Source organism: Sturnus vulgaris, chromosome 9, assembly GCF_052056855.1.
Source record: "Sturnus vulgaris isolate bStuVul1 chromosome 9, bStuVul1.hap1, whole genome shotgun sequence".
In the NCBI taxonomy this organism is placed as follows: Eukaryota; Metazoa; Chordata; class Aves; order Passeriformes; family Sturnidae; genus Sturnus; species Sturnus vulgaris.
This window is the reverse complement of record NC_142251.1, coordinates 9,120,094-9,132,566: the sequence shown is the minus strand read 5'-3', so window position 1 is coordinate 9,132,566 and position 12,473 is coordinate 9,120,094. Positions and strand designations below refer to the sequence as shown.

Sequence of the window (12,473 nt, the reverse complement as noted above, 5' to 3'; positions counted from 1 at the left end):
CCTTGATCCTGCAAGGACCATGTACAAAACCTTTATAAATTCACTTAGGAGGGTTTGGAGCTGGAGCTGCTCACCAAGGAGAAGCAAAGCAAACAAAGCCCTAGGAAGGGCAAAAGGCTGGCAGGGGAAATCTCCAGATCTATAACCTGTTTCCAAACAGCTCAGTTATCTGGTGAGGTAGGATCTCATTTTATGCCTGTGATGGAAGAAGCCACATTATATCCAACTAAAATATTTGTTAAGAAGTGTCAGATCTGTCTGGAAGTGAGGAGGGGGCACCTCAATCTTTTTTGATTCTGAGACTCATCAGTGACTTCATTTTCCTAAATATCTGGGGCTGGTGGAAGGAAAGAGGGCGAGCAGACCTCACATTGCAGATCAGGACATTTGCAGGGGTTCTTCCCAGCTAGAGAAACATCCCGCTTTGCACAGTTCAAAGAAGAATGATGCAAAATCAGTCCCTCCAGCCTTCCCAATACATACACTGGATTAAATTGAATGGGGAGTTTCTTCCCAATGTTTTTTCACAAATTTCTTTTGATCACAAATAGCCCGAGAGCTCAGAGACTTTATAACAATATGCAGGAATGAGTCAGTTTTGACAGATAATTAATTATTAAACTTTTGCAAGCTGTGAGCCTAAATTCTTGCATTTTTGCATTTCTAAGTCAATTTTGGCTTTTCAGCTCACTCACCTCATGGTGAATTTAAGCTTGACCATAAGAAGGTAAACCCCAAACTTTGCATAAAATACTGCAGGGACTCATCTGTATTTAAGGCAATCTCTTTTTTTTTCCTGCTTATTTTAAAATTTTAAATATTTTCAACCTGATTCAGAATGGGAGAAATAATCTCCAGGTGGGAAATATTCACATGCCCCGGTCCAGGACCAGCTGCACCTCAGTCAACTGCTCCTTGCAGAGGCAGATGAGGATGGTGTTGAACAAATATCCCTATGGACTGATGGAGATCCCAATGTCTCCTCTCCCAGTTTGCTTCCTGAGCTGTGCTGGCCTCATCCCAATAGTGGTTTTTAATGGTGAGGGATGCTCCACTGGGAAAGTTCCTGGCAGCAGCTCCGAGCCCCTGTGGGGAAGGAGATCAGCAGTGACACAGGGATGAAGGGAGTCAGGGTCATGGGCCGGTCAGGATGTGTGAAGGATGTGAAGGTTAGAATTAATTTTTGCACTGGGGCACAGGGAAGAGTTTCCCTCCTTGGCTCAGTAAGGAAGGTCTTGTCTCCCTCCAGGGCGTCTTGGCAAATCTAGTGCTGGATCAAGCGAGTTTATCCTGCCTTGCAGGAGCTGCCATAAATCCGTGTGCTCTGACCTTCCTGTGGCGGCTGCTGGGGTTCCATGGTGAGCCGTGGTAAGGTTGGCTCTGCCCTGGTGTGATGCCTCCCTTTCCAACCCCATGGGAAGAAGAGATGCCAGTCCTACCTAGGATGCTGCAAGAGCGACTGCAACCCTCTGCTCTCTGCCTGAAACATTCACTGACATGAGCTGCAGGTTCATGGGCATCTTGTATTAATTAAAAAAGAGCTCAAGTGCAGATCTGATCTCACACCCAATTACCTCACTTGTTCACTGGCACCAGAGAACAACATCAGGAGGGATGTTAATTAAATTTGTGTTTGCTCTGCTCTCCCAAAGCAACTCCACGTCCTAGAACAGTGCAGGGGTTAGCAGGGCATAGAAAAAAATATAGGTGAATAGAGCCTTTCAAGGAAGGCGGAGGAAAATTAAAGCTTTGTTTGGGTGTCCCTGGTTTGGGTGACAGACAGCAAAAAATGAAAGCTGTGACTTTCTTTTTGGACAGAGTAAATGTGCTTTGGTGGTTTTAATTTACTCAGACTCCTTTGAAAGCAGCAGCCAAAAATCTGCTTCCTACAAATACATTTGGTTTTGGCAAAGTGGAGAATTCTGCCGGTCACTGGGGCTGATTTGACACAGTCAGGAAAACTAAAGCATGAGAGAAAAGCCCCAAACCGAAGTATTTGGCACAACAGAAATATTCATGGAAGATACTCCATTTTCCTTGGAAGCTGGTGCAGCTGATGAGCTGCCCCCTCCGGAGGTCTGCTCCTGCTACAACTTTATGAGAGATAAACCATTATTTCCCATCAAAAAGCTATTCTTAGGTCTCTATTTGTGGGAGTTAGATGATTTTTCAAGAATTAACAGTGTAGCTGAAAACACTATTTCCCTCCATGTTTAAATAGGTAATTTGGCCCCCAGCTGCTGCCCCAGTATGAAGCAAGGTGGGAGTGAGAGGGGCCACACTTGGGTGGCTCTGGGTCTACACCTGACATTAAATTAATTATGATTATTTGCAGAGAGACAGCCCAGCTCTGCCCAGTCTATTAGTGACACACAAAGTCAACACTCCTGGGATACAAACTTAACACCTGCCCCGGAGGCACTCTGGATTTTTTGACCCTAGGCAATATTAGAGATGAGATGTGAACATCATCCCTCCTTAATGCTCAGAGTAATAGCAGTGAGTCCAAAATGTTTATTTGGTTAGGAAGAGGAAGAAAAAAAAAAAAGAAGTGACTTAAATTGGCAGAAACATTCCTTCTCAACAAGGAAAACCACCCAAGGGTGAACGATGGGTCATTCCAATGGAATGAGACTGAAACTGTTCAATGCAATAATTCTGAAGCTGGTGAATTTTGGTTACTTGCAAACCCTGCATTTTTGGCAATGCATTTCATCTATCCCCCCTCAGTTCCCAAGAGACTATAAAGCCCCTGCTTACACCTGCTTTGCCTCCAGCAGTTCATAATTTTTCACTTGTTACATTCTCATTTGATAACCACTTTCTGGACCGAGGGCTTGAGAACAGAATTTGGCGATCAGAGATTTTTTTCTAGACACAGATTGCATTAATCAAGTTTTTGTCAAAGAACCATAAAATTCATGGTGTATGAACACACCAGGAGTCCATAAGAAACTTTTATTACTATCTACTGTCAAAGTAAGACCAAAATGCTCTCCAAAAAGAAAACCCTGTAACTTTTAAATAAAGTTTAAACTTCACTGAAGATCAAAGAGGAAACAGTATCAATCAAAAATAATCTGCAAATTTGGCCTTTATTTTCTCCCAGCCAGCAGCATGTGGCCAATATTTTGTCCTCTTTGAGCAAGTGCTACTAAAAAGAAAACGAAAAATGCTTGCCTAATAGGAAGTGCTTAAACAGGAAATTCACCTTGAGATCGTTTCCCAGTTGTTAAAAAATTAGCTTTAGCAGAGAAGGGAGAGTGGAGTGATGAAGTGCACAATCATTTCTCTTCCTCATGAACACCTTTAGGATGCTGACCCAAGAAGAGCACCTAGCTACCAGCTGAGGTCAAGGTGATGGCTGATTAGTAACTCTGATACTAGCTACTAAAACTGAAAAGAAAGGGGAATAAAAGCAAAAGAGGTCACAGTTCTGTAACACTGACAGGAACACACAGATGATGGGTGCTGTCAACATTATAAACTATATACAAGACAAAGCAGGACTCTTTCTCCCCCCGAAGAATGCAACAGCAACAACAAAATAAAAGGTGAATATAACACAGTTGGCACCTTATCGAGGGCATGAGGACAAGGGGCTCCTCCTGAACGTTACAGGCTGAACTCATGGCAGTCCAGAGGACAGTTCATCTGTCTGAACACAGATCCTTTCCCCCTTCCTCATTACATATGTACTGAAGAGCAGGCCAGTAGCCATGACTGACGCTACCGTGGTGCTAGTAAGACGTTCATAAATGCAAAGTTTTCCCTGCAAGGGAGCACCTCACTCCAGGGAGAGGTGGGGGTGAGTGGGGATTCAAGGAGTGCTGTGTGTAGTGCCAACCTCTGCTGCATCTCCTGGCGGGCACTCAGTTGGGGAGGGTGTCCAGCCCCAGGGACGCCGCGTGCTGCTTTGCCCGCAGCCTCAGGTTCTCAATGCTCGTGGTTTTACTGTTCAGGCTTGGCAGGGAGCTGGAGGCCTGCAGGATGGGGGAGGACCAGACCTGCTGAGCGTGGGACAGTGACTGGTAATAGGACTGACAGTGCAGGGAGCTGAGCGGGGCCACGTTGACGTTCATGCCCAGGTAGGGCATGGCAGACGGTGTCCCCATTTCAAAGGAGGAGTAATGCACCAGGTTGTTGGTGGCTGCCATGTGCTGGCGGAACTGCTCCTGCAGGCGGAAGAGGCTCAGGGGTGAGGAGGAGTAGGAGTGAGTCTGAGCCAGGCCGCTGCTGGATGAAGGCGTCACAGTCGCGCTGAGAGGGGACTCTGCAGCAGGAGACAGAGGGGATGGGGGTTATTCCTACAGGCTGGATGCAGGTGCTTGTTCACACCCCAGAAAGGTTTGGGCAGCAGCATGGGCTTGTCTCTTGCACTGGAGGGCAAATGAGAGAGGATGTGGCAAGAGCTAAATGTGTGCCTTTCCCATACTTGGCACCTCAGAGTGTAGAAATGGGGCTGAGCTCTCTCTGCTGCTGCTGGGCTCTGTTCTCCCCAAGGTTTAACAGAAGGTTTTTGCTCTTTGAGTGCTCAGCTGCAATGGACATCCTGCCCTCTGTGGGGCCTGTCCAGTGCTGAGGACAAGAGGCCAAGCCTGGGCAGCCTATCCATGAGCACCCACTCCACAGGGAATATGGAACTATACCCAACCACCAGCATCCCCCTTGGAAATGAGTCCTGACCACCAACCTGCCAGGTCCTGACACCAACCCCCATCCAGATGCTGCCCCTCACCTGCTTTTGGGCTCGCTCTCTTGCAGTTCAAGGTCTTGCTGTCCACACCAGGGCTCTTGTCCACTTTGGCCTCGTCCAAGGTGCTCTTGAACTCCTCCTCTCTGTCGGTCTGGTCCTCGGGTGCCGACTCGCTGGCAGACTGTTCCGACAGGGTCAGGTTGAGGTCTGTGCCAGCCTCGCTGGGGAGGCTCTGGACCTTCTCCGTGTCTGGGGTGGGAGCCTGGGTCTCCAGCACAGGCGGCTCCATCTTTCCCTCACTGTGGCTCCCCTCACAGTCCTTCTGCTTCTGCAGCTGCTCCTTCTGCAGGCTGCGCTGCTTCTTCCGGAATTTGGCTCTCCGGTTCTTGAACCAGACCTTCAGTGCCACAAACAGCAAGGGAGAAAAACCAGTGAGAATCCTGCTTAGTGCTAAAGTCAGCATCATTCAGCCTCAGAGCTTCAGGGGAACCCCAAGTAGTGAGGTGCTGCAAGCCCACTGTGCCCAAAGGCTGTTCCACTTTGCTGGACCTTAGAGCTTGACTGTTTTCAGTGAAACTACAAATAACATTTCAAACAGAATAGAAAATATCCAGCCTCTATATTGATTTTTTAACAGGCTCCACTGCTGATGTTTTTTGTGGTTCGTTAGGTTTTTTCCCTTAAATTGGTCAGGCAGCTGCATCCAAAAAGAATGTCTTGCAGCTGTAATGTCTGATGACATTACATTGGCTTACAGTCTATTAAGTTTCTAAAATCATTTGGCTATAAGTGTATCAAAACTACGATGGCAACACTCAAAGTAAGTCATTACAGGCATAGGCTCTTGTCTGGGAGCTGCATTTAGGAAAGGAGGAGAGAATCCATTATTTTTTTAACCTAAATCAAGAGACACGGATTACAAGAAATAGATTCACAAATCTTGTTTGTGTTGTTTGGTTGGTTAGATAAGGGAACAAACAATTTTTTAGATCAAAATTCCTTGGTACTTCTATAAAAAACTAATTTTTTTCCACTACTTTTTCCCTTTGCAATGAAGAAGACAAGAACCTTTTCACCAGCAGGTTATGAACTAGCACATTTCACTAGTCAAAAGTGAAAAAAAAAGCAAAAACAAGAAGCAAACCCAAACCTTGGCCTGAGATGTTACAAATGTTGACACTGGTGGAAAAGAGCAGCTGGAATTACTTGGGTCTCTACTTTTTTGAGAAAGCCAGAAAAGCCTAACAAATAAATAAATAAGCAGACTTCTGTTGCTGTTTCTAAAATTTTCCCCAAAGAAATGTGAAAGAACAAATGAAAACCAGTGTACACTTCAGACAATCCTAAATTTAAAAAACGTGCGCATGGATTAGAAGTTTCTTAAGCAGATGTGTGACTTCAGATAATTTTATCCTCCCTGCCCCTGCCTTTGACAACTTCACAGCCCCAAAATGTTTGGTCCCACTGGAAGAATCCTGGAAGGCCAGGGGAGCTGTCAGCCTTCTGGGAACCTGGCTGTGTTATTTTAAACATCTCCACTCCCAAATCCCCAAAATATGGGTACCTGGACTGTTCTTTTAAGCATCCCCACTTGCAAACTCACAAAATATGGGTACCTGGACTCTGGCTTCAGGCAGGTTTGTGCACATGGCCAGCCTCTCCCTCATCACCACGTCTGGGTAGTGAGTCTTCTGGAAGGTCTTCTCCAGGGCCTCCAGCTGCTGGGCAGTGAAGGCTGTGCGGCTTCGCCTTTGTTTGCGGTGCTGGGATCCATAACGTGCCTCCAAAATGATGTCTTGAAATGTACAGCCGTTGGAAGACAAGGAAAGTGGCCAATTTAATTATTGGAATTTGTATGCTGACAGTTGAATAAAGCACTTGCTAACATCAGACAAAACTATGGAATGTTTTTTCCATTGCTTTGGAGATAATAAAACACATGCATATGGATTTTACTGGTTAATTGAGGTGTACAAAAAGATAAAATCATAGCAGAGGGGTTAAAACTAGATGACCTTTGAGATCACTTCCAGCTCAAGCCATTCTATGGTTCTAGAAGCCTGTTCTGGAGAGAGAACCTCTGTCTGTGACAGCTGTGAAAGCTGTTGAAACCCCAGTGCTGAATTTGACTGAAATAACTCCATCTGTTCCAACATCAGTGGGGTAGGACACACAGATGCCCAGACCCCACCATGGCATAAGCACCTTCCATTAAGAAACACAACTAAAAATTATGTGGGGAGATTTACACTTGTAGTTTAATGTCTTGTCCATAGCTCACTGTAGTCTTCAAGTCATGATATTGGAGAGCTGTTCTGGGCTTCAGTTCAGAGAGCATTTAATCTCATGTGCTTTTGTGCATTTTGCTCCAAAGCACATCCTTTGCTGAGCACGGACACCCTCCAGCATCTGGGGTGGAAACACCAGCCAGGACCACGTCCAGCCCCACTGGTTGCAAGCCCAGAGCTCATGTGCTGAGCTCTTTTCAGCAGAGCACCTACTCACAAGGTCTGACTTCGCAAATCAAGCTTGGAAAATTGAGGGCAGAGAAGAAATTCAGACTGGGGAAAATCTGAGGCCAACAGTAAAGGGCTTATTATTTTACCAGAGGCATTATTATTGCACAACAGTTAGTGGGAGTAGAAAGATCTTAAATCAATGAAAATAAGTTACTTGAAAATGAAAAAAAACCCCACCCTTTATTATGCAAGTTGGGACATGCTGTGCTACAGCCCTGGAATGAAACAGTCTGGCAAGAGGTTTGCTCTCATAGAGGAAATGCAGAAAGAGCAGTGTCTGGTATCATTTTTAATTCTGTTAAGAATGTGACTTCCAGTAGAAGGGAGGAATGAACACACAAGAAAACAACAGCACAGGGAGAAAAGCTGGCACTATCAGAGCCCGATGAAGGCTCTGGCTGCTGTTTATTTGCGCTTTTGTCATGAGCATCGTGACATGAATCTAAACAATGAACCAAAACCTGCTGTCGGGCCACCCTGAGCACCACACAGCCAGGTCTCAGATCCACTGGCTAACGAGCGTAGCAAATCAGCTTTGCACTGCTCAAACATTCCTCTTCCCAAACTTCCAGCTGTTCCATTCCAGGCCAGCACTCGCAGCGCCCTTCTGGGGGATTGCCAAAGCTGCGTGGTTTTGGCACCCTGGCAAAGATGTGATCAGGCTAAAGGTCTTCAACAATATAGTGCTGGTTGCATACAAGAGAGTTTTGTGTTTGAGGTGTTGGAGATCCTTGGGGAGTTCAAATGTTGGTGATAAAGCTGCCCCTTTGGAGGCAGAGGGACCATACTTGTGCATCCAGGCACAGCTCACAGTGCAGCCAGGCGGGGAGAAGGGATATTCCAGCACAAGAAATGAAACTGAAGATGCCCCAAAATGTTTTAAAAAGCTATCATTTGTGTTTCAAGTACATGAAAACGGGAGAAAGGGCACTGGTTAAACACCCTACCTGCAGGCTGGAATATTCCCAAATTTCTAGAGTAGAGGTTAGACCTACCAGCTCCCCAGAGGCAGCAGCTCATGCATTAAGTTTGGCCACTCCGGCGAGAGGCAACCAGCAATTATTTTAATGTTTTAACTATGTTTTCAGGCTTTGTGCAAGAAGGAGAATATAAATTGCAGGTGAGGCTTTGCAGTTACCACCAGAAACCTCTGTTTTCTGACTTAAGGTCATTTGCTTTTGTGCTGCTTTATTCTGACTGTCCCTGGAAGGCAAATGAGATCTATAACCTGCACTGAAAGATATTCAGAAGTAACAGAATGTGAGGCAACTGCAAAGGAAACAGCTCTTAGGTATATAATACCTACACTGCCAATGATAAGCAGACAAGGGGACTGTGGGATTTAATCTGGAAAGTCTTCCAGATGGGTTATTAATTTTAAAGATAAGAGGTCAGGAAACCAATTGAATCTTCTGGTCAAGAATACGAGAATTACTTTTTTATTCTTTTTTTAATCTTCAACTGCTTTTGCCTAGTTAGGGCCAAAGACATTAAGTCCTCCATGCTCTACTCTAAAAGATATAGATCCCAAACATCTTTCAAGACATCCTTGCAGCTAGAAAAGGGGCACCTTGAAACCCAGGATCTGAAAGGTACATTGCAGAGTTCAGGACCATCTGCTCCCATCTGACCACCTGCATTCTGAAAAAGGCAGGGAACAAGGGGATGAATGACCAGGACAAGGACAGTGCTCTCCTCATCACTCTGTAGCCCAGCAGCAGAGCCAGGAGAAGAGTCCAGGTCTCCTTGATTCCACTTTAGTTGTTTATTGATGAGGACAGTGACTCCTGCTCTGCCCTGTGCCACCCCAAAGATCCCACAGGCCACTTAGAACCATGTTCTGAAGGTCACAATTAGCAGCTGGATAAGGGAACATTGCTGGCACAAAGATTTGATAGCCAGCTGTGGCTCACTGATCCAAAGAGTCCAAGACCTTTATCATCATGCGTTTGTGGATTGCCCATCTGAGAGGATCTTCCTGAAACTTCTGCATCTTTATTTGGCTTAAGCCATTATTTTTTAAATTTAGCCCACCAAAGCTGTCTGGACAGGTAAGTTTTCCCATGTACTTTAGACTGGAAGGAATCTCTCAAGAATTTTTTTTTTCTTTACTTTAATATCAGACAACTAGAAAGCTATCTTAGAACAGATACACAGTTTCAGACAGTGAAGATAATTTCATTCTGGGGAAGTTTCTAGAATCACAAGCATGGTAACCTTTTACTTTAGCTCCCATGTCCTGGTTGTCATGTCTGCTTTACATCACTGCATCCAAGTCCATACCAAAACAGTGATGTTGCAGCTGTTGGTCTCTTGCACTGCAGGAGCCTTTGATAATCTCAGCCAGATCTGGATGTTTTGTGGCAGGCTGAAATTTAGAGCAGATATATGTGCCCCACCACACCAAATATTCTCAGGTCTCCATCCATTATTTTTGAAAAATTACCTCTACGAAATCATAAAACACTGTCTGGGCTTTGCACTTCCTATTAATGAGAGCACCATTGCAGTGCTGTTACAGACATGGCTGAACACAGAAAACCAGCTCAGATGCTCTGGACCAGCAGCTCCTGTCCTGCTACCTCACCATCAACAGTGCTGTGTAAATGGTATTGCCTGGGTGAAGTCACATGTGATTTGACTTGAGCTAAAAAGCTGTTTTATGGAAGGCAATAGGATCTGCAGGAAAGCTTCACCCAAGGCAAGGTCTAGGATCCCCAGAATTAAATAGGTCAAGGTGAAACCTAAGTAAGATCCAAATGAAGATCGTTTCCTAGAGGGAAAAAGTGGTTTTAAGGAAAGAAAAGAAAAATAGCTGCATGAAGAAACAACGTGGAGAAACAAGCTGCAGCCTGGGATGGCAGGAAGTGGCTGTTGGGGAATTCAAGACCTGGGTGTCTGAGCTAGGGAATACAATTTACTTCGTGATCATGTTCATTCTGCCCTTATTTACTAACAAGAAAGGGAAAATTCTTTGCTGTTTTCTGCTTACTTGTTAAAAGACATTTCAGTGTGTTTTTAATTCTCTCTTTTCAATCCTATATAATGGAGCCACATCCCATCTCCCCCCTGAGCTTCCCAGCTGCCAGAGGCCAGTCTGAAGCAAGGTGCCAGCAAATGCTGGAGGGCAAGTGTCACCTGAGAGCTTGGCCACAGGGACAGCACTGGGGAGCACACCATGGCTCTTGGCTGTCACACTCCAGAAGAGTTTCACTCAATGCAAGCAACAAGGGGTTTTTTTGTGCTGGATTTTTTTGGGTTTTTTTGGTTGGTTGGTTGGTTGGTTGGTTGATTGGTTTGGTTGTTTGGGTGGTTGGTTGTTTGGGTGGTTGGTTGGTTTGGTTGTGTGGTTGGTTGGGTGGTTGGTTGGGTGGTTGGGTGGTTGGTTGGGTGGTTAGTTGGTTGGTTGGTTTGGTTGGTTGGGTGGTTGGTTGGTTTGGTTTGGTTGGTTGGGTGGTTGGTTGGGTGGTTTGGTTGGGTGGTTGGTTGGTTGGTTTGGTTGGTTGGGTGGTTGGTTGGTTTGGTTTGGTTGGTTGGGTGGTTGGTTGGGTGGTTTGGTTGGTTGGGTGGTTGGTTGGGTGGTTTGGTTGGGTGGTTTGGTTGGGTGGTTGGTTGGGTGGTTTGGTTGGTTGGGTGGTTGGTTGGTTGGGTGGTTGGTTGGTTTGGTTTGGTTGGTTGGGTGGTTGGTTGGTTGGTTTGGTTGGTTGGGTGGTTGGTTGGTTTGGTTTGGTTGGTTGGGTGGTTGGTTGGGTGGTTTGGTTGGGTGGTTGGTTGGGTGGTTTGGTTGGGTGGTTGGTTGGGTGGTTTGGTTGGTTTGGTTGGTTGGATGGTTGAGTGGGGTCTTTAGTGCCAGGCAAAGGCAAAAGCCATGAGTTGTTCTTACCAGCCAGTCTCTCAGCCAGGGTGAGGGCGTGCACGGAGGGCCGGTAGTCGGGGGCGTGCTGGGCCTGCTGAGCTGCCTGCTGGTGGAGGTTGTACATGGCACTCAGCGAGTTCATGGCGTGCAGGGAGTAGCCGTTCACTCCATAGTGCTGCATGGTGGCATCGACCTGAAAAACACCAGCCACAGGAGACAGGGGCTTAGGCACGTGCTGCTCCAGCATCCTGGTGTCTCAGCAGAGCTTGGGAAATGCTGAGCTCAGAACTGAAGCGCTGCATGCAAGGCTCGTGTCTGACCCTCCAACAGGTTCTGGGACAGGAATGGAAATACCTTCTGTACACCATCAACACCAGTCCAGCTTCCAAACTTAAAACCCAAAATCTGACTATATCTCACTCAAGCTGATCAAAACATGCAAAATTAATTTTCTTGCATACCACAATACAGTTTATCATATTGCAGTGACTTTTAATGCATTGTCCTAGCTCTATCCCAGGGCTAGCTGGGATTTTGCCCCTATCACTGCCTATAGTGGACTATTTGTAATCCCAGTGCTGGAATGTCAAATAATGTTTCTCATCTGAACTCTCATTTATAATTTGTTTCCAGTCATTATTCATTTTTCTAACAGGTCTTCTTAGGAAAACACAAATTATATTGGGGGGGGGGGGGGGTGTGGGGAGAGAGAGCATGTGGTGTAAAGGAAAATAAATCTGCAGCATAATAGCACCAAAAATGTTATGGCTAAAGAGGGAATAAGGTTTGCAATAAATACCGACGTTTCATAGCTCAATAGCAAGGAAATTATTTCCGAAAACTAATGGCTTTTTTTTTTCTAGTGTGGGCTCTGCATGAAACTTCAAGCTCTTTTTCCTTACAGAACATCTGTAAAACTGAGCTAATATTGATCTCAAAAGCCGAGCAATGCTTCATTCATCCCTGTTGTAAATGACTGAGGGCCTCCAGGATGTCGTTTCTGCAGTTTGTAAGACATCAGAAAGGAAGTTGTGAAACATTAGCCACGAAATAAATTTTTTAAACCACCGTTTACATCAGCAAGTCACCATCTGGAAAGTCAGTGCAATGAACAAACGTTCAGGGAAAGAGGGTCAGCTGGACTAACTTAAGGAAAGCCAACATCTTTTCAGGCAGCCTCTTAGAAAACAATTTAAACACTGGAGGGAGCAGACAATTTTAGGAGAAATGCCCATGGTTTTAGGAGGAATGTGATGCACTGAACAGTGAAAATTTGGAAGAACAATTATCTGCTGTATTTTCTGTACTGTGAAGAGACCTTCATATTTGCCCATAAATGATTTATACCATGGAGGGACAGACTCATGGTGAAGAGGGAGAGATGGAAATGAGTTGGTCCCAC

General features: G+C 45.5%; 1 protein-coding gene across 2 annotated transcripts; it reads right to left on the bottom strand.

Annotated features, from left to right (window-relative positions):
* Nucleotides 1–3,872: 3,872 nt before the first annotated feature.
* DMBX1 (diencephalon/mesencephalon homeobox 1) lies at nt 3,873–11,261 on the bottom strand. 2 transcript variants are annotated; one of them, XM_014872217.2, is made up of 4 exons: nt 11,099–11,261; nt 6,313–6,491; nt 4,739–5,093; nt 3,873–4,273 (listed from the first exon to the last, which is right to left on the bottom strand). In XM_014872217.2, the coding sequence occupies exons 1-4, from the start codon at nt 11,250–11,252 to the stop codon at nt 3,873–3,875; spliced, it is 1,089 nt and encodes a 362-aa protein (XP_014727703.2). In that variant the 5' UTR covers nt 11,253–11,261. The 2 variants fall into 2 exon arrangements, with proteins under 2 accessions (XP_014727703.2, XP_014727702.2); XM_014872216.2 differs by having other exon boundaries at nt 6,313–6,508; nt 11,101–11,252.
* Between the last annotated feature and the right edge of the window lie 1,212 nt (nt 11,262–12,473).